Source organism: Catharus ustulatus, chromosome 3 (assembly GCF_009819885.2).
Source record: "Catharus ustulatus isolate bCatUst1 chromosome 3, bCatUst1.pri.v2, whole genome shotgun sequence".
Classification (NCBI taxonomy): Eukaryota; Metazoa; Chordata; class Aves; order Passeriformes; family Turdidae; genus Catharus; species Catharus ustulatus.
This window is the reverse complement of record NC_046223.1, coordinates 106,261,817-106,279,948: the sequence shown is the minus strand read 5'-3', so window position 1 is coordinate 106,279,948 and position 18,132 is coordinate 106,261,817. Positions and strand designations below refer to the sequence as shown.

Sequence of the window (18,132 nt, the reverse complement as noted above, 5' to 3'; positions counted from 1 at the left end):
GGACAGAGCAAAATCAAGAAGCGTGCGTGGGTTCTTCATGAGTGCTTGGAAAGAGTTCCAGAAAATGCAGATGCTGCTAAGAAGCTGCTTCAGTATGGCTTGAAGGGCACAGACTTGGAGGCTCTTGTGGCCATAGGAAAAGGAGAAGATGGTGGCAGGTTTGGGAAGAGTATTTTTTTTGTTTGTTTTCTTATCAAAGAATGGTGTGTAAAGTATTTTATAGTAATTTTGTAATTTTTTTTTCTTATCAACCACTAGTGAGAATACTGAGAGACTTTTGCAGGACATAGAGAAAGAACATGCTTTGATTCAGACTGTTCTGTAGATATCCACAAAGTACCTATACATTTTACCTCTCTATGTATATAAAATACAGTTTTAGTTGTAAATATATGCCCTGTAATTTCTTCATCAGAGGAAATATATGATGTCAATATTTTACTATGAGAATTTGTTTCTCTTGCTGCTTCTGAAAGCTGCAGCTAACCCTAAAAATGTGTTTTGTTATATGTCTTAATTGTATTGATCAAGCTGAAGCAAGACACAGTAGAGAGAATTCTCGTCAGTGTTCAGTTTCTTGTGGTAGAAGTAAAAAGGGGCTGTTCTTTCTTTGTGTGGTCTTCTCTTACCATTGTGTGCTGTAAAGCTGCTGCCAGTCCCACTGCTGGCTATGGAATCCAGAAACTTTAATCAAGTTTTGTTTTGGTTTGTTTTAGGGAGGGAGTGGAAACAAGAGTTGATGTCTCTTGTTGGCTTGGGAAGAATCCCTGCTTGCTGCCAACATGAAGATTCAGTATTTTTTTATAAATGTGCAGATTTTTAGTCAAAACAGACAAAAAGCTGTTTTATTATGTCTCTTCAAAAATTAGTTCCCCCTTCATTGCTTAGATTGTTGATTTTGTCTTCCAGATTCATCTTACCGGGGGAAGTGGACATTGAAATTCCCTATGAAGACCTTTTGTCACCAGATGAAGAAGTGGATACTAGAAAGGAGAAAGAGGCCAAGAAACGTCAAGAACTGTTATTATCAGTAAACTTCTCAAAGTAAGTGAAATATTAGACCATGTTTTATTCAGAATTACAGGCTTGTAATAACTACACAGTTACAAGAACACAATTAATATTATATATATTATTCCTCCCAGAAAAGTGGTTTAAATTTTAGTTGGTGTTATATTGTGTCAAAGTTCTTGGTTTACTTAATTTCTTGTTATATCCCAGTGCACAAAGTCATTAAAATGTGTAACCTTTGTCTTCATATGCACATGACATAAAATATTAATGGCAAATGTGAAAATTCCTGTTCTGAACACAGGCTGACACTGGAACAGAAGGAGCTGTGCCGTAGCAGGTTGAAGCTGTTAACTTACCTGGATCGCCTTGAGACCTACGAGGTGAGTTCTGAGTTCTCACACCATAGGTATTCCTGCAACTTTTGCATCACATCATCTTAGCCTTTTTTGTTATTTATTGTGGCATTAATGTTTTTAGCCTTGTTGAAAGGCTAGTTTGTCACTGGAGAAAAGTGAGATGTGTTCTGTTCAAGTGACTGTGTTTCTCCTGCTTCACTGTTTAAAAAGGAATCCTCTAGTCTTGGGAGGTGCAGTTGGGCACAAGCCTGCTTTGAACATCCTGTGCCTGTAGGGAGTTGAATTAGGGGATGTAGAGTTCAGGCATGGTTACTGTGATTTCCCTGTCAGTCAAATTGGCAAGTTCTTTGCAGGTTCTCTAACAGATCTTTTTCTTCCATGAGCTTATGAAAGTGAAAGTTTTTGAAAAGTCAGACTGTATTTTACTAAGTTTTTAAATTTTAAATTTGCAGTTGGCAATGCACATGCTTCCATTATGGCTTTTGCCACATCTCTGTAACTAATGATGTCTAAACCTTATTAAAATAAGGCAGAAAATTGTCTTAACTTATCCACCAGAAATGCAAAAATGCATTTTTTTTTTCATACTGAAACAAAAACCCCTGCATGCTTTTCAGTATATATCTCATATTTACTCATCCTAGGATACAAAGACTTTTTGACGCCTTTGTAAATGTTGGATAAAAAGCAGTCTTTTTTTTTTTTTTTTTTTTTTAAAAGGAAATCCTTGGAGGGCCTCATGCAGCTGAGCAGCATTATGATGGAGAATTCTTTAAGAAGTTCAGAAATCAGAATATTGTACTTTCAGCAAGAACTTATGCTCGGGTATTAATATTTATATTGCTAGAATCCAATGTTGTTTTGATACTGCTCTTTGCACTAAAGTACTTTTTCCTCCTCCCTTTGAACTTTGTAGAATCTCAATGGAAATTTAAGAGGTGGTGTCTTTGTTTGATTTTAAATAAATGAATGCTGTGACCCTGACCTTGTTTTCTTTGTTGCTAATGCAAATTTAAAAATGAGCTGTTTGTTGTATAATTTAAGTTTTCTTGCTCATTTTCAGTCTAAATCAGTCTTAAGCTCTGCAACTTACTTTTCTGTCCTTCAGGAAAGCAATGTCAGAGCCCTGGAAATTTTGTTCACCTTCCATGGATCAGCTTTACTTCCACACAGACAGGCAATCCTCTCCAATTTTCCAGAGACTACTTCACCACACGAGTATGCTCTGCTGTTACCTGAAGCTTGGTAAGGGTACATCAATAGATACTGACTCAAAGAGATGGTTTTTAGATTAATGCATAAATCAGTTTCCATGTGTGGCAGTCTACTATTGGTTATGATCTGGAATCAAGAGAGCAGCTTTGTCTGTATAGGTCTGGACTTGACCAGTCATCATTTTCTGCTTTACTTTGTGCCATTAGTGGGATCTTTTTGGTTGTTAACAGGAAAGTAGGGATTTTAGAGGTTCTTTTCTCTGTTGCATATCTAAGAGGGAACATGGATTTTTCTGCCCTGAAACTGCCCAGATTTTCACGTGCAGTACAGGTCTTTAATTGGTTTGTGGTAACAACTAGTGTTAGGAAATGAATAATACAAGTGTTGAGGTCCCTGGAAGCAAATACATTTTTCTGTATTTGTTTTGTGAAGTAATTGAACACTTAGGCAGTCAGTAACTTCAAAATCATTAATCTTCTTGATACTGATTCTTCCTCAACTTGGTAAGGTAGAATCATAAAAAGTTTTAAATACAGACTTTCCTACTGTTTCATTTCAGCATAAAAGGTTATTTTACTGTGAATTTCATAAAAATTTTTTAAGAGAGTCTTCCTTGAACATCATAATTATGTTCTGTATATTAATTAGAAGAATTTTTTGCTTTTAGAGTGTTTCTTTTAGACACTTCAATTATGAAATTCGTTTTGAAGCATACTGTTAAGTGCTCATAAAGAGATGGACAGATTTCATTATTTGGTATTTTACAATAGGACTTTGAAGCCTTACTTCAGAGAGGAAGTTTTTGCAGGAGCTAATAGAATTTTTTTTGTAGTCTTCCATTATTATAGTTATGCTTTTCATTTCAAGGTTTTTCCAGTCCCATTTGGGCAATTCTCCTTTTAAAATAGGGTTTTTCAATTCATCAAGTTATTCCCCTGAAACTTTTCCTAACTTAAAATACTTACCAATTTTGTTGTACATGAAGAGAAAGAATAGTCTTTATTTCATGGTAGCTAATGCTTCCCTTTTTATTTGTTGGTAGTGATTTTAGTTAAGGTGTGAAAATACTTGTTTTATCCTTTTCTTTAAGGTAAAGGTTAGGACCATGAAGAAAAATTATTGCAGTGTTTATAAAATTGGTAAAACGATCTTTCCAATCTTTTTCTTTTTTTTCAGATTTAGAATGTGAGATGTAGGGAAGAAGGGTGATCTTAAATGTGGTTATGATCTATTGTTGGTCATAAATAGGATTCTCATGTTTCTGAAGGGTTATTTGTTCTTGGTTTTGGTTGTTTTAAAAATTTTATTTTGTTGTTTGGTTTGTTTGCAAAACTGACTCACGTGCCAAGAGGCAAGATGACAGCTAAAATAAAACATTTCACTAATGATCTAATAGTAAAGATGTGAAGTTATGAGGCAAGAATTTACTTTTGTCTGCTATTGAAAAATGAAAATCTATATGTTGAATCTTTATTCTCATAGCAGGCAGAACTTTCCAGTGCTAGCATCAGGTATGTGCATGCTTTTTATCCCCCAGATTGCAGAATAGACAATGCTGTGTGTCTTTTGAAGATTTTCTCTTTGGACAACTACAAAATGAGGATGAGATGAATCCCTATATACACAAATCCTGTATACTTATAAAAACAAAAATATACTGTGTTTTTGATTTAACCTTTTTCTAAAACTTCCTCTGTTTCAAAACTGATTGCTCACATAATATTATGAGATATACTCCCTAAACCAATATTTTATTAATATAATTAAATTAAATATGTACTGATGACAATATCTATTATTGAGAACAATATACTAATAAAATAGATCAAGTTGTATAAAGTGAAATTTTCTTATTATTTTAAGAAGGCTTCTGGCAATTCTTGTTTCATGTGAATCAAAGAGAATTGAAATTCTTAGTCATTTTTTGTGAGTTTATTGTCCTTTTAGCTCTGGCATTTGTTTTTTAAGGAGTTTATTAGTATGGTAAAATTACTGGCATTCTGTAGATATGTTGTCATTGTTAAGAAAAGTCATTTAAATAAGTGTGCTATCTAGTTTTCTTTGTATTAGAAGACAGTATGTAGACATAATTTTCTGTAAATTAATTGAGCTGCATGGTGATACAGTTTATTCATTCTCACAGGACATTAAAAATTTGTAACTAGTAACTGTAATTAATATACTTCTGAACAAAAGAAAAACATTACAAAAATTTGAACCCAGTGTTTTAATTGGTAGAAAAAATGCTGCAGAATTACCACACAGTCTCTAACTTATGTAGCTTGTAATTACAGGGGTCTTGGGACAAGCAGTGAATCAATCTGTGCTGATGAGCTTCAGGCAAATAGGATTCTGAATCAGGAATGGACTGTCTGGTTTCCCTTTTGGAATTTCACTGTTGCACTTGGGAAATAGGATGTATCCTGCAGAAAGTGCAGTTGCAAAAAGGGCTGGTGTCTTGTGTTTTCTTTTAGATCCTTGTTTTTTGCTGAAAATTCTTGGTTGCAATGTCTGTACCAGCAGATTTCAGGAGGGTATTTGGCTGTTGTGGTGCATGTGATGAGACCACTGACAGATCAGCTGATGGCATTGCCTGTTTAAGCATGCAGCCTGATCCAGTGGCCTTGCTTAAAGAACAGCTTGTTCATACCTCGTTGATGCCTTTGTTTCTCAGTTTCCTGCTGCTCAGACCCCCTGCTGATCAGAAACAACTTTGGTGCAGGTGTCTTCTGTGTCTTCATATATGGCTCTGTGTATATAGGATGAAGTACTGTTTTAAATTTAACCTTGTTGAGTCTGTGTACATTGCACATTGTACTCTGAGGGGATTGGGAGTTCACTGTATTGCTCTATGTTCACTTAGTTCTTCCGTCTCTAGGGGAATCTGGTGGAGGAAAAACATGAGATTGTATAGCAGGTGCTGCCTTGTTTGGGCATGGAACAGGTGAGGTGGGTAAACTGGCACCTCCATCTACAGCTGGGGTAAGAGCACTGAAACAGTTGCTTGCTGTACACCCCCACCAACATGAATGCATGTACAAGTGCTAGGTATGAAGAATTTCCTGACCTGTAAGAAATGTTTTTGTAAAGGTTGGGTTATAACTGTTCATCAGCATCCTCCAGTTCAGCTGCCAGTAATAAATTCTAAGTATCTACTGAAAGAAAGCTCCTTTGGTTAGTGTTTTCTTTGGGCATAAAGCAGGTGTTTTTCTTGTACTTGAACATGTCATTTACCTTAGGATGGCATTTAAAGGGTAGTGTCACAAAAATTTGGGGTCTTGTCAGTTAAGTAAGAACTGGCATAGTAAATCGAGAAAAAAATTGGATTTTTTTTTTGCCCTTTTGTGACAGATTATTAGGAAATACATATACTTTTTTCCTGTATCTGCTTGTAAAAAGTTTCAAATGGTAGATATCCTTTGGTTTCTCATTTTTGGCATATATTTTATAGCTTAGCATCTTTTTGGGTTACTCAGAAGAGTTCAGGAGTTCTCTGTCTAGGCAGGGAATTTATGTATTCATGAGACTCTTGCAAAAGTCTGTGATTTAAGTAAGCTCAACAGCTCCCTAGTTGAGAAGGAATCTGAAATACCAAGACACATTGGTGGGTGTAAATGGTATTGGCTTCAAATTGGTATTGTGATAGATGGACATTACTAAGTAATGTGTTTTTGCAGAATTAGGATTATAATGTTTCCTACTTCTTTTCATATTACTTCTCAGCTTCTTTTATAATGATGGCTCCTGGGTCTCTGCTGTCTCTTGTTGGGATTCATGCTCCTTCTCAAAGATCCATCAGATGCACAGGCTACATCTGTTAGGACAACTGGAATGAAGGTGGTAAAAGTTTAGGTATTCAAAGGAGATGATAGCTCTTTTTAATCTCCGTTTTAATAGCTACAGCTAGTGTTCTAAATCTATAGTTAAGACTGTTGCCCTGAGGTTTTTATATGTTATCTAGCAAAGTCGTGTTTTACCACCATTACAAATACATAACCAGAGTATTTTTCCAGTTTTTAAAGCTTCTTATCCTTTCTACCAGGCTTAACTGCTGTATTGTAACATTACTGCTCACATTTTCAACTCACGGAGGTCTGGAACTTCAAATGTATGGTTCCCTCAGCAGCCATAAGTCTGCTGTATTGCACATTATGCTATAGTAAAAATCTTCCCCCTAAGATAGCAACTTTTTATATGTTGCTGTGTTTTTGTTTCTTAACTTCCTCAAATACTGGTGTTCAGTTGTGACATAAACTGAATTTTTTACTGGAGCATTGTGGATGATCTCCATTTGCCTGATGAACTGGGATGGGAATGTGGAAGTGTCTCCTAAAAACTTAGTGAAGGTTTTAAAACCTGAAAATTTCCATGTGGTTGCCTTTCATGTATGAATGAGTAAGTACTACTAAGAGTTCATAAGCAGTTAACTTTCCCTTTCCATAATGATGACTTCTGAACTAGGTTTTTAGTCATTGCCTGTGGCACTGCAGTTTCAATAAAGCTCTTAGAGCTTCATTGCTTCCCTTCCTTATATGTGCATGTAAATAGGTTTGATAGCAGAATGTCTTCAGAGCTATCTAATATATAGTCCCCTCTTTTTCATATTATTTTTTTTCTTGTTAAACTGAACTGCCTTTGTTTTTAGTGTAATTCAGAGTTGTTCATGTTAAAAGAATTAATCACATGGTCAGTTTTTCTTTTTAATTTGCTTGAATTCATTTGCATAGTGCTACAGTGAAAATAATAAGGGCCTGTGTTTTATATGGATGTCTTTTTTCTTTGCACTAACAGGAAGAAAAAAACAATTCAGGGGAGAAATGTAGTTAATATTATTTCATGGATGAATTTGATAGAAAAAAATAGCAGATCTTACCTTGAACTTCTGTGAAGTAAAAAAAATAATTTTTGAGAGAAAGATTACTTTGTCAGGATGACACTCGTGTTCTCATCTGGATTGACTTCTGGTAGGAGAAAGGAAGGTTCTTGTCCTTGAAAAAATTAAGCAGTGGTTTGGAGGAAGAAAGACTCTTGTGCAAACTGCTTGTGTGCGAATCTGTGATAGCAACAGGAATAGCTCATTACAGCCAGGAGGCTGCTGCAGACAGCTGGCAAAAGTACCACAGAAGTTGGTTGTGAGGAGTTTTTGAAGAAGAGAATGAGAACTTGAAGCCATGAGGGAGCTGTGGAGAACACGAACTGTCAGGGAGAAAGGAGAGAAATTTCACGGAACCTGCTGTGCTGGAGCTGAGCTGTCATTCAGCTGAGAGAGCTGTGTGTTCAGCATGGCAGCCTTCACAAAACTTCGTGTAGCATTTGAGTTGAACTGTGGCTGTGCTGTTTATTCACAGAATATGGACATGATTTGCTTTGTATTTCTGGCTGGTTAATGCTGGACTTGTCCTGACTTCATCTACCATGTGTGTCTTTAGCCTGCATAGGGCTGAACTGGAGTTTGCCTTGCCTTGTCCAGTCTTCTAATGAAGTGTACCACTGCCATTGGCTCATCTGTTTGCTGTTCTTTTGCAGGGTTTAGAATATTATTTCTCCCAGGAGCATTCATTATGCTTTATAAATGTACACTTCTGAAGTAGTGTTTTCATGATTTGGTGGCAGATGGCTTTGATCTTTCATGGCGTTCAGCTTTGTCTTTAAAATAGCTTTTACAAAATCAAAATGGGCTATTGCCTGACAATTTTAATTGTATACTTGAAGAAAAAAAACCCCACAGTGAGTTTCTGAACTGTGCTTGTGTAGTGTTAGCTGACTTTTCTGATGTTGATATTATTCATTCTAGGTTGTTGAGGAGGGAAGAAAGTTTCCCTCTCTCCAAATTTTATTAGAGGTTAACCACATCATTAAAACATAACTTGATTTGTTTATATGAAATCAGTTATAACTTTCTCCTCTGGTGGCAGAGCTGCTTCAAAAGACCTGTCTTTGCAGTGTGCACAGCAGGGATTCTGAAGGTTAGTTAACTCTGGTGGCCAAAAGCAGTGGGATACCTTTTCCACTGGCTTATGCACATCAGTTTTCCCAAAATGCATGATGTTTTATGCAGCTGTGCTTCAGTCTTGATAAATTTGTCACGTCCTGTGGATATTTCTGGAAAATGAAGCACTTCTCTCTCTGCCCACCACTTCTGTATCCTGTAGTATATTGAACAGTTGGAAACCTAAAAATACATGCAATCAGTTCTGTAGTTGCATTTACTGATTCACTGTTCAGATACTATAATGAAAGAAAAGAACGTTTTCATGCAGTATGAACAACGCAATACATATCACAGCTGTTTGAGACTGTATATCTAGGATGCATTTCTTATATTTCATCCTCAGCTATGGAATAATTGTGACGTAACAAAACTGTTTCAGAGACATAAGAATTGCAGAGAAACAGAAAGTTACGTTGATTTCCCTGTTGCTGAAAAGACACAAATGTCTTTTCCAAAAGACATTTTTGGAAAAATGAGTTTCTAATCAAATTAAAATAGAATATTTTAGTTATTTTATGTATGTTACAAACAGATTTCCAGATAAGCAATTAATGAGTGCTTCTAACAGGGAGACATAATTAAAGAAGACAAAGCAAAGATTAATCTACTTCCAAGATGCCCCAAACCTACTTCTGAAAACATCAATGTCTTTCACCAAAAAGATACTGTTTCGTAAATGTGTTGGGGAAAATTGCACTTTGCATGCAATGTGGATGCAAAGTTTACAAGGGAAAAGATTTAAATAAAAATAGTATGCATTTTCAACTTGAAGAGTCCTGGAGACAGGCCTGTTGTATGAAATGCTTAAAATGGAAAAAAAAAGTAAACCCACACAGTGTGTATTGGTAATGGAGAAAATTGGAATCTGACCTTAAAACTGAGTTAGACCTTCCTCTTTTGAAAGCCTGTCCTTGGAGGGAAAAATAATCTGCAGATTTCAATACATGCAGTTGGTAGGATATAGAAACTACAATACAATAGCATGGACTTCTTTTGTCAAAGAGAAGAATAGGAAGAATTGCCAAGCCAACGTAAACAATAGAGTGAAAAGAGCAATACAGGAAAAGTCAGCTCTTTTTGAAGAAATAGAGTTGAATACCTCCATAATCAGTCAGTTTACTGGATTCCAATCATATTTATTCTAATGTTGAAAAGAGAGAAGTGTAAAGGGTGGGGGAGAAACAGTGGCTCAGGAAAAAATAAAAAATACCTCAAAGCCATGCTAATATTTGTGTACAGTTATAGGAGGGCACTACTGATGGTTTCTTTAGTTGGGAAAGAAAGCCACCTGCCTTAGTGACTACAGTGATCTGTCACTGTGTCTGGAATTCCAAGTGCATAGGAATGCAGACTTAACCTGCACATGTCTCTGATCTCTGTGGGATTTCAGTTACAAGAACAAGCCTGCAGAGTTGTGTAGCACAAGGAGAATGAACTCTGGATCCAGTAGCACAGTGTACACTGCATATACAGCAGCTGCCTGTGCGTGCTGAATTCACCACTTCAGCCCTGCTAGCTCTGGTGTGCAGGCAGAATGTGTGTGGAGGTGCTGATGTGCCCCCGTTCAGCTGGATTTGCTCTACAGGTGTTTTAAACAAAAGCACTGTAGAAAAATGGGAGTTCTGTCTCTTTTCAGGCCTGTATCTTTTTGTCTCATCTGTATGCATGTTTTTTTGCAGACTGCCATGGTATTTTGACACCTGAAGTCTTTCTCAACAGACTTGCTTCCATTTTAACAACTACTTTTCCAGAGTTTTGTTACCTTCTGTTTCTGCATGAGTCACTGAAATTACTGACAATAGAAATCTAAGGAAAAAAAATAGTCTGTGCTAAAGCATGAGTATCAGTTAAGAACAAACCCTGTGATAAATGTTGAGATAAACAGTGTTCTTAGCTTTGCCTGTATAAAGGGCTTAGATACAGGCGTGTCTCATCCTTTGCTTTTGTCAAGACTGGTTTATTCCAGTATTAAATTTCAAATACAAGAGTTTTTATTAACTCTTCAGAATGAGAAGAGATAGTAAGGACAGTTGCATACAATCATGTAGGGGGCAAGAGGGAGTTACATATTTTATTACTGTTGAGAAGGTGAATGGAGTTAGGGATCGGCTCTGAGTGCTATGGGTTCTGCTAGGATATGTGTGTTCTGAGCTCACCAAGAAAATTACTTGTTAACAATTATTTTACATAAATGCTGATTTCTACTAGGATGAAAAATCTCACACCTGTATCTTTTTTGGTGGTGTTTTCTTTAATCATTTAGAGAAGATGGTTTCTGAATGCTGCTTGGTTCTTGGTGAGAATTAAAAAATCTGAAATTCCTTTCTCAACATACTCCAGTTGTGGACCTGAATACTTTTAAAGAGGCAAATGGAGCTAGAGCAGAAAATACTTTAAAAAGTATTTTCCATGGCTTATCCATATACTTGACTTAAAATATTTAACTTTTTCTGCTGTCAGAAGGGAAAAAAGATAGAGGTACACATTTTGCAGTCAAGATTGCACTGCATGGTGATTTTTTCCCATGAAATAAAAAAAACTTTTCCTTAGTGTTTCACAGTGAGGTCTGTTAATAAGCTTTTGTAAAAGACTTCTGAAGTATGCTTTTAGCATTTCTGGAATTGAGGTGTCTGGACAGCTGTAGGTTTCACTGCTGCAGAACCTTGTGCTGAAACATGACATTGGTCTTAGATTTGGCCAGAGAGCAAATGACCAACAGCAGTTTTCAGGAGAGGAAAATAGGTACGGGCAAGCACACTGCAACATTTTCTTGAAGTTTCTCTAGTGAGAAATACATGGCTCAAATATCCTCAACTGTGTTTTTTCTATATGTAGTAAACTTTCACATGACTTTATTCCAGGAATTCATTCTATTTTTGAACCCAAGTACATGGTGGTTTGTCTTCTGTGCCATGCAGCAGGTAGTTAACAGCTTAGCTACATGTTGTGTAAAACAGTATCTGCTCTTTATTGCAAAGGAGGCCCAGTCTTACCAGTATATATGCCATTGTAGGAAATAAGTACAGTGAAATATGATTTCCTGTTTAAGTGAAATGATAACATGAACAACATGGTATCAGTCTTGGCATATTGTTTCTTTCTTCTAGGATTCTTCAGTTTGCTCTGGCATTTAGAAAAGGGACATCATACACTTCTTGCCTCTAGTCAATCATCTTGCTTGTCTCTGTACTTTTCACCTTTATTTTTATTGTGCCCTTTTGAGAAAACAGGCAGAGAGACAGAGTTGCACATTGCTTCATCACTTGATGGATTTTGGAGTTGCAGGGAAAGTGGGAAGGAAAGCGACTTTCACAGAGGGGAGAGCCAGGTAACTTGAATTGGGCAAGATCTTCCTTAATCATTGCTTTTTTTTGAGCAGTAAACCTCCTACTTCAGTTGACACTATAAACATGGGATGTTGGGGAAATGATTTTTAAAACAGTCTGTATGTAATTCATTACTTCTGCTATTTGGAAAGGATTCTATTTTAAAGTCTGTTAAAAAAAATGATATTTGAAGCAGTTGGAATTTAAGAGCAACCCCAAGTAGCTTTTGTGTTACAGGGATAGCAAAGAAAGGATGAATTTTTAGATGGGAAGAGGAAAATGCAGATTATTTTCTGAAAATAGCTAGGGCTATGGGGTGATTGCATGTTTGCAAAAAGAAGCATTTGCTAGTAACTGACTTTAGACCAGGGTGAGTAATACTTGCTTGCATAAAAATTAAAATTTTTATGTATAATAATTGTTTATCAGAGTCAGCAAAGTAACTCAACTAAGTTAAGAATAATTGGAGGTTAGAAACATGTAATTCATATTGATATGTAAGTCAGTTAAAAATATGCAAGTTTTGCCAACTTTAATTATAAACCTTTTGTGCTATTGAATCTGTAAAGAAATGGCTTCTTAATTGGAACAATATGTCCTGCATGTTCACCACATCTGTGGCAAGTATGCTGGATGTGACAGCAAAATTATGAAGAATGTGGTCAATATGGTATTTGACAGTACAGGCTTGGGTCAGTAGATTTCTTCCCCTTTTCTTGTGTCTTTTTTTTTCTTTTCTTTTTCCCTTCTAATCTCATATGGAAGGATTGTAGCATTAGGATTGTGTATGTGTGTTTTGAGATGACTTGGTTCCTTGTCATTCAGATCTCATTCATGCAGGGTGGTTTTAAATTTGCATTCTCAACATTTGTCTTTGTTTATTTGTAGTAATTTTCTCTTTTAATAATTTGTTAGTCTAAGGAGGAGAATGTTGAAGTTTAAGTGCCTCTTTCCTTACTATTTTGCATGACTTCTTTCTCTTAGTAACAACCAAAGCAACCACTGGAGGAGCAGCCAAACCAAAGAAAATTTCCCTGAAGTTTCTTTTGGGCTTCTGAGATTAGATAGGAAGATTTATTAAGGTGGGATGCTCTTAAGAAAGTCACGGAAGTGCAAGTGACTGCTGGGAACAAGACTTTGCTTTCAGAGTAAATATAATGAGTGACATGTGCTGCAATTTTCTTAACAGGTCTTGCTGTAATTTCTGTGTGTCTCCTCAGTTGCTCCACAGTCAGGTAAATGCATCAGCCACTCTTGTAGGAGACAGATTTTGAAAGAGAGGGTTAGGGGCACAGTTTGTGTTCTCTTTAGTAGAGTAATGGAATAGTTTATGTTGGAAAAGACCCTTAAGATTGAGTCCAACTTCAAACCTAACATTGCCAAGGTCACCTCTGAACCATGTTCTTAAATGACACCTCCTCATGCCTTTTAAATACCTTCCAGGGATGGGGACTCAGCCAAGAGGTGAGTGAGAGAAACTGGCAGAGAGGGTCAGACCTTGTTTTACAGGTTCCTTGGTACTCTTTGGGCTGTTCTTAGTGGAGCAGTGTGAAGGAATGAGACTAAGGGAAGGGCAGGATTTAGTGCAAATTCTTTGCTTTGTTATTTTTCAGCCTCTGAAACTGCTCAGGCCTTCAGACTACTTTTAGAGCTTCTGTTGCCATCTGGTCCTTGCCAACAGCTGAATTTCTTCTTACTCCTGTAGTTTATCAAAAAGCAATTTTTATTTTATTGTTTTACTAATAAAGAAATAATCTCAAATGGACCTGTAGGACTTGACTACATAAAATAATTTTAACAAAATGCATTACAAATTTTGGAGACAGAGTAATAGTTGAGACATTAGTATGTGAGCTAATGTTGGAGGAAAAAGCTATCTGTAATGTGAAATTGGAGTTGTTACCTGAAAATCTGCTCTTAAAGTTATTCTGTCTTAGTAGTTCTGCTATAGTTTTGCTGACATTTGAAACTGCTTCTGAAATGAAACTCTTGTCTGCCCTTTGCTGTATAAAAGCTCCTTTTTTTTCCCCACATTAAGAATTAATGTGTTAATATTAGAAAAAAAAACCAAACCCGCCTAATTCCTCCCAAAAGAACAACATGAACAAAAAGTCCAGACCCAACCAACCAAACAAGTCCCCTGTCATATGAAAACAGGTCTCCTCAACCCTTTATGTTTGATTATTCCGAGACCCTTGTGCCAGACCAGTCTGGCAGCGTCCCATTATGGGGACTCTTCATGGAGTGGTGCTAGGTTGGGGGGCAGTTCTGTGCCAGAGACCCCTCCTGGGTTTCCACACCTTTATTCAAGTGTGTTCCCCACTGCCAGTGGCTGCCAGCCCCCTTGGAAGACTCAGGCTTACAGTTAATGGAATAACACTCTTTATTAAGAAAGTTGTGACAGGTTAAGGGTCAAGGATTGCTGGTGGTATCTGACTGCAAAAATGTATTCAAAGTAATATGCATTACATAATACAACAAGCTCTACTCCCTAACAAAAGTTCCTTGAGATACTTATTGAGTGTGCATGGAACATGGTTCTGACCTAGTGGGCATCCCTGTGGGGGAGAAGACAGGTTCAGACCCCAGAAGTTACAATGGAGTCTTTCCTGACTTCTGCCTGTTCTTAACGTTTATACTATTTCATTACATTTTCGTGAAGAAATTAGTATAAAAGTATATACTGTTATACCTCCTAACTTTTATACTATTTCTTTACATTTAAGGGAAGAAATTAGTACAAAAGTACATACTTTTATACCTATTCAGTGAGGGTTGGAGGTACTTTGCAGGCACCTTGGAGGCAGGGAACGTTGGTATAGTATCTGATAAAACTTTGGGATGGGAATATGCAGCAGTCCAAGGAGAATAGTTTTGCCTCAGCTGGTGATTCAACAGCAAGACATCTTCCTTTATCTCCTTTGAGCTTTAGCTGCTCTATGATTTACCAGATAAAAAATACTCCCTCCTCTGTAAGGATTTCAGCTGAGCCTGGCCATGGTGTCTGCGCTCTGCTCCACCCTTCATTTAGGCCTGTTGGCTTGTGTTGTGTGGGGGAAATCAGGAGGAGCAACTGCATTTTCCTCTGTAATTTCCATGGTGTTACAGCTATGTCTGTAACTTTCCATTTTTCTTTAATTTTACCCCCAGTCTTTTCCCTGCAATCACACCCCCCTGCTTCCCCAAACAAAATAACCAACCAAGCAATATCCCCTTGACATGTCTTCTTAAGCCTACTGGGAAATGAATGGAAAAAATTTGCTAAGAGATGAAATTGTCTTAGACAAATCTTGTTCTGCTTTCTTTTCTATTAAGTAGAACACAGAAAAGGAGAGCATTATCAGCTGAAATATCAAGTCCTGCTTGTACTGTCCTGATTTTATATTTTGGAAGACAGTATTAATCACACTTTGGCTTTTCTGGTATTTGCCATTTCAGCTGATAAAGAGAATTTTTTTCACTACAAACTGAGCCTTCCATAATAACATTATCATGTTGGACATTTGAAATATGGCTATATTAATTTAGTTTATGAAGTAATTTTTGAACATTAAATTATTAGTAAATTATGTTGTTTAAGGTCTAAGCAACTCTATCATCCCTTATCCCCAGAATGTGTGGGCTGATGATGAATCTTTCAAAAACAAGGAAGTGACTTTATTCCTCTTTATACCACACATGTTAGTTTGGAGTTTTCTCTATGAATTATTTTTTAATGATGTTGCTACATGGTGCATTATTATAAAGATAGCCATGGAGTATCTTGTTCAGATGAACTGGAATTGAAAGCAGATGTTGCTACAGTTCTGACACAGGAATTAGCAGTTTTCATTTGTTTGACTAATATAATCTGCATACCTGCCTCTACCATTTTACTGTTGGATTACTTCAGCATGTATAATTTGGGGGGTTGGAATGACTGTGTTAAAACACAAGGTATTGTTTGCTAATGCACAGAGGAGGGAAAGAAAAGAGTGACTAGCCTTCTGGGTGAGATGTGTTTGTGTATGGGGCAGGGTTATGAGCATGCCTTCCTTTGTTCAGGGAGTTTAATGGCTGTTGCTAAATGAGATGGAGTTACTGATTTTTAGTTTATTGTTTCGACTCTTACTATATTGTGAAATTGATTTGTTGGTTGGAGTTGTGTTTATTTTTAAACTACTGAGTTACAGTGCTGCTCTTCAAGGGATGAGAAGATTGTGTCAGTTGTTAGTTTATAAATAGGGATTGTCTGTGTAGTATTGCTGTTGCTGTTTATTTTCAAGGTCAGGAGAAAATGAATTAAATTTAAAATAGCTTATTGTTCCGGTATGCTGCAACTCTAATGTCTCTACTTTGTACATGGTTTGTTTCTTATTTCTACAAGTGCCAGAATCTATAAAGTTCTTCTCTTCCCCACTGGTTTATGTTCTGCATAGCTTGACATGGTTTTCTAGTACTTTATGCTGCATAAACAGCTAGCCTTCTACACCAAACCATAACTAATCATTGTAGTAATAATCCACGATGTTCTTAACCTGCATCTTAAACGGGTTTTTTTTTTCTTCAACCTCAGTATTTAGAGGATATTTCACTGTAGAAGTTTGTGGTCAGAAACTCACATTAAACTTGAGAATATCAGCACAGCAGAGTATATGCAGTTTCAATATGAGGATGTGTGCTAAAATTTGAACAATTGTAATTTTTTTCAAGTTGTGAATATCATAGGTTTTTACTCATTTCAGTCTTTCGTGACAGCTTATGAAGTCAGAATACTTAGTGTGAAATGGTGAAAACTCTCAGAGCATATAGTGAGTTATTTCCTTTGTTTAAAGCACGGTCAGTAAAATAATTTATAAATCTTTTTTTATTTGCTTTTTAATAGTGTAGGTAGAATATGGGTTTGTATGGATAGCATACAAGCAAAACCACACTTGCAAAGCTGCATTAAGAAGTAATGAATCTTAAATAATTGATACTGTAATTGACTAACAAGCTTATTACAAATTCACTGAAATATTTTTGTATGCTTTGTATTCTATTAATTGAGTGCCATAACAAATTAAAAAGACATAAAATTATGTAAAGCTTCTCTTTTTTGTCATACCAGCTACAGGAAGGGGACGTTGAAAATTCTTCCTTGGAATGAGCAGAAACATCGTGAAGAAGACTGGTGTGAAAAACCAGAATGCAGGTAAGTATATATAAAAGCAAAATTATAAAGAATTTATTTACTAATTATTAAAATGTGGAATTGACCCAGTAAGATTCACTTATTATTTTTGTGCACACTAACTTGTGTTTTCAGCTTTCTTAGGGAGACTGACTGAGGAAATGGAAAACAAGAGGTTGTGCAAACCCACATCTTCCATAGACAGCGTTCTTCCTTTCGTGATCTGTCACATGTTTGAAATCTCTTACTAGTTCAGTAGAGGGGATTCTTTCTTTCATGATCTATGTCCTGTTCAAAATCTGTTAGTAGTTCCTTTGCTGACAAAAACTAACACTCACTGTTTTAGGTTGATCTTATCATTTTCTTTCAGAAGTTTTAGGAAAAAGGCTGATAAAAATATTGGTAAACAAATATATACTTAAACATATACTTTTTTTTTTTAAAGGATGGTTATTGAACCAACTTTGCAAGATGAAGGCCAGTTTTTGTATGAAACACAGCCTGAGTTATTGAAGTACAGGACTACTGACCTTTCTGTAGATCTCGCCACTGATTGGTATTTGAGCAGAGCACAGGAAATTGAAGAATATGCAATGCAGGTGAGAATAGCAGTGAGGAAATGATGGTGGCTGAGCTGCCTTCTTCAACAGGATCCTTAACAGTTGTACTGCATATTAATAAGACGCTTTTTCCTCAGTAATGTACACTCTGTCTCAACTTCATTATGGCTTTTGAAGTACTTGATTTTAGTTTTGCATTGTACTTATTAGGCTTGCTCTAAAGTTTACTCAGCCAAATAATTAATCCATAGAAATGAGTAAGGAAGCTAGTAGATTCTGCTTCATTTGGTTTACCATAGCAAACAGTAGGTCTTTTATAATGAGAAGTGTTTACCATTGCATTTTATGTTTGTAAGGGAGGGAAAGTTGTGCACAGCATGTTGGGATTGTTTTATTTCCTGTCAGATGCTACTGTGTGTGTATTGGCAGGCGTATGGCACATATATTGATATCTGTTAGTCACACGTGTCACTTATGTCAATAAATGGTACTGTCATGATTTCGTCATGAAATTTCT

General features: G+C 36.4%; 1 protein-coding gene across 1 annotated transcript in view; it reads left to right on the top strand.

The window, feature by feature from the left end:
- The window catches only part of NBAS (NBAS subunit of NRZ tethering complex), a 161,479-nt gene that overhangs the window by 23,763 nt on the left and 119,584 nt on the right, over nucleotides 1-18,132 (top strand). The window contains exons 17-23 of the mRNA XM_033055335.1: nucleotides 7-158; nucleotides 910-1,044; nucleotides 1,316-1,394; nucleotides 2,091-2,195; nucleotides 2,479-2,615; nucleotides 16,993-17,076; nucleotides 17,501-17,654. Coding sequence (XP_032911226.1) covers nucleotides 7-158; nucleotides 910-1,044; nucleotides 1,316-1,394; nucleotides 2,091-2,195; nucleotides 2,479-2,615; nucleotides 16,993-17,076; nucleotides 17,501-17,654 — 846 coding nt within the window. The remainder of the gene's footprint in view (nucleotides 1-6; nucleotides 159-909; nucleotides 1,045-1,315; nucleotides 1,395-2,090; nucleotides 2,196-2,478; nucleotides 2,616-16,992; nucleotides 17,077-17,500; nucleotides 17,655-18,132) is intronic.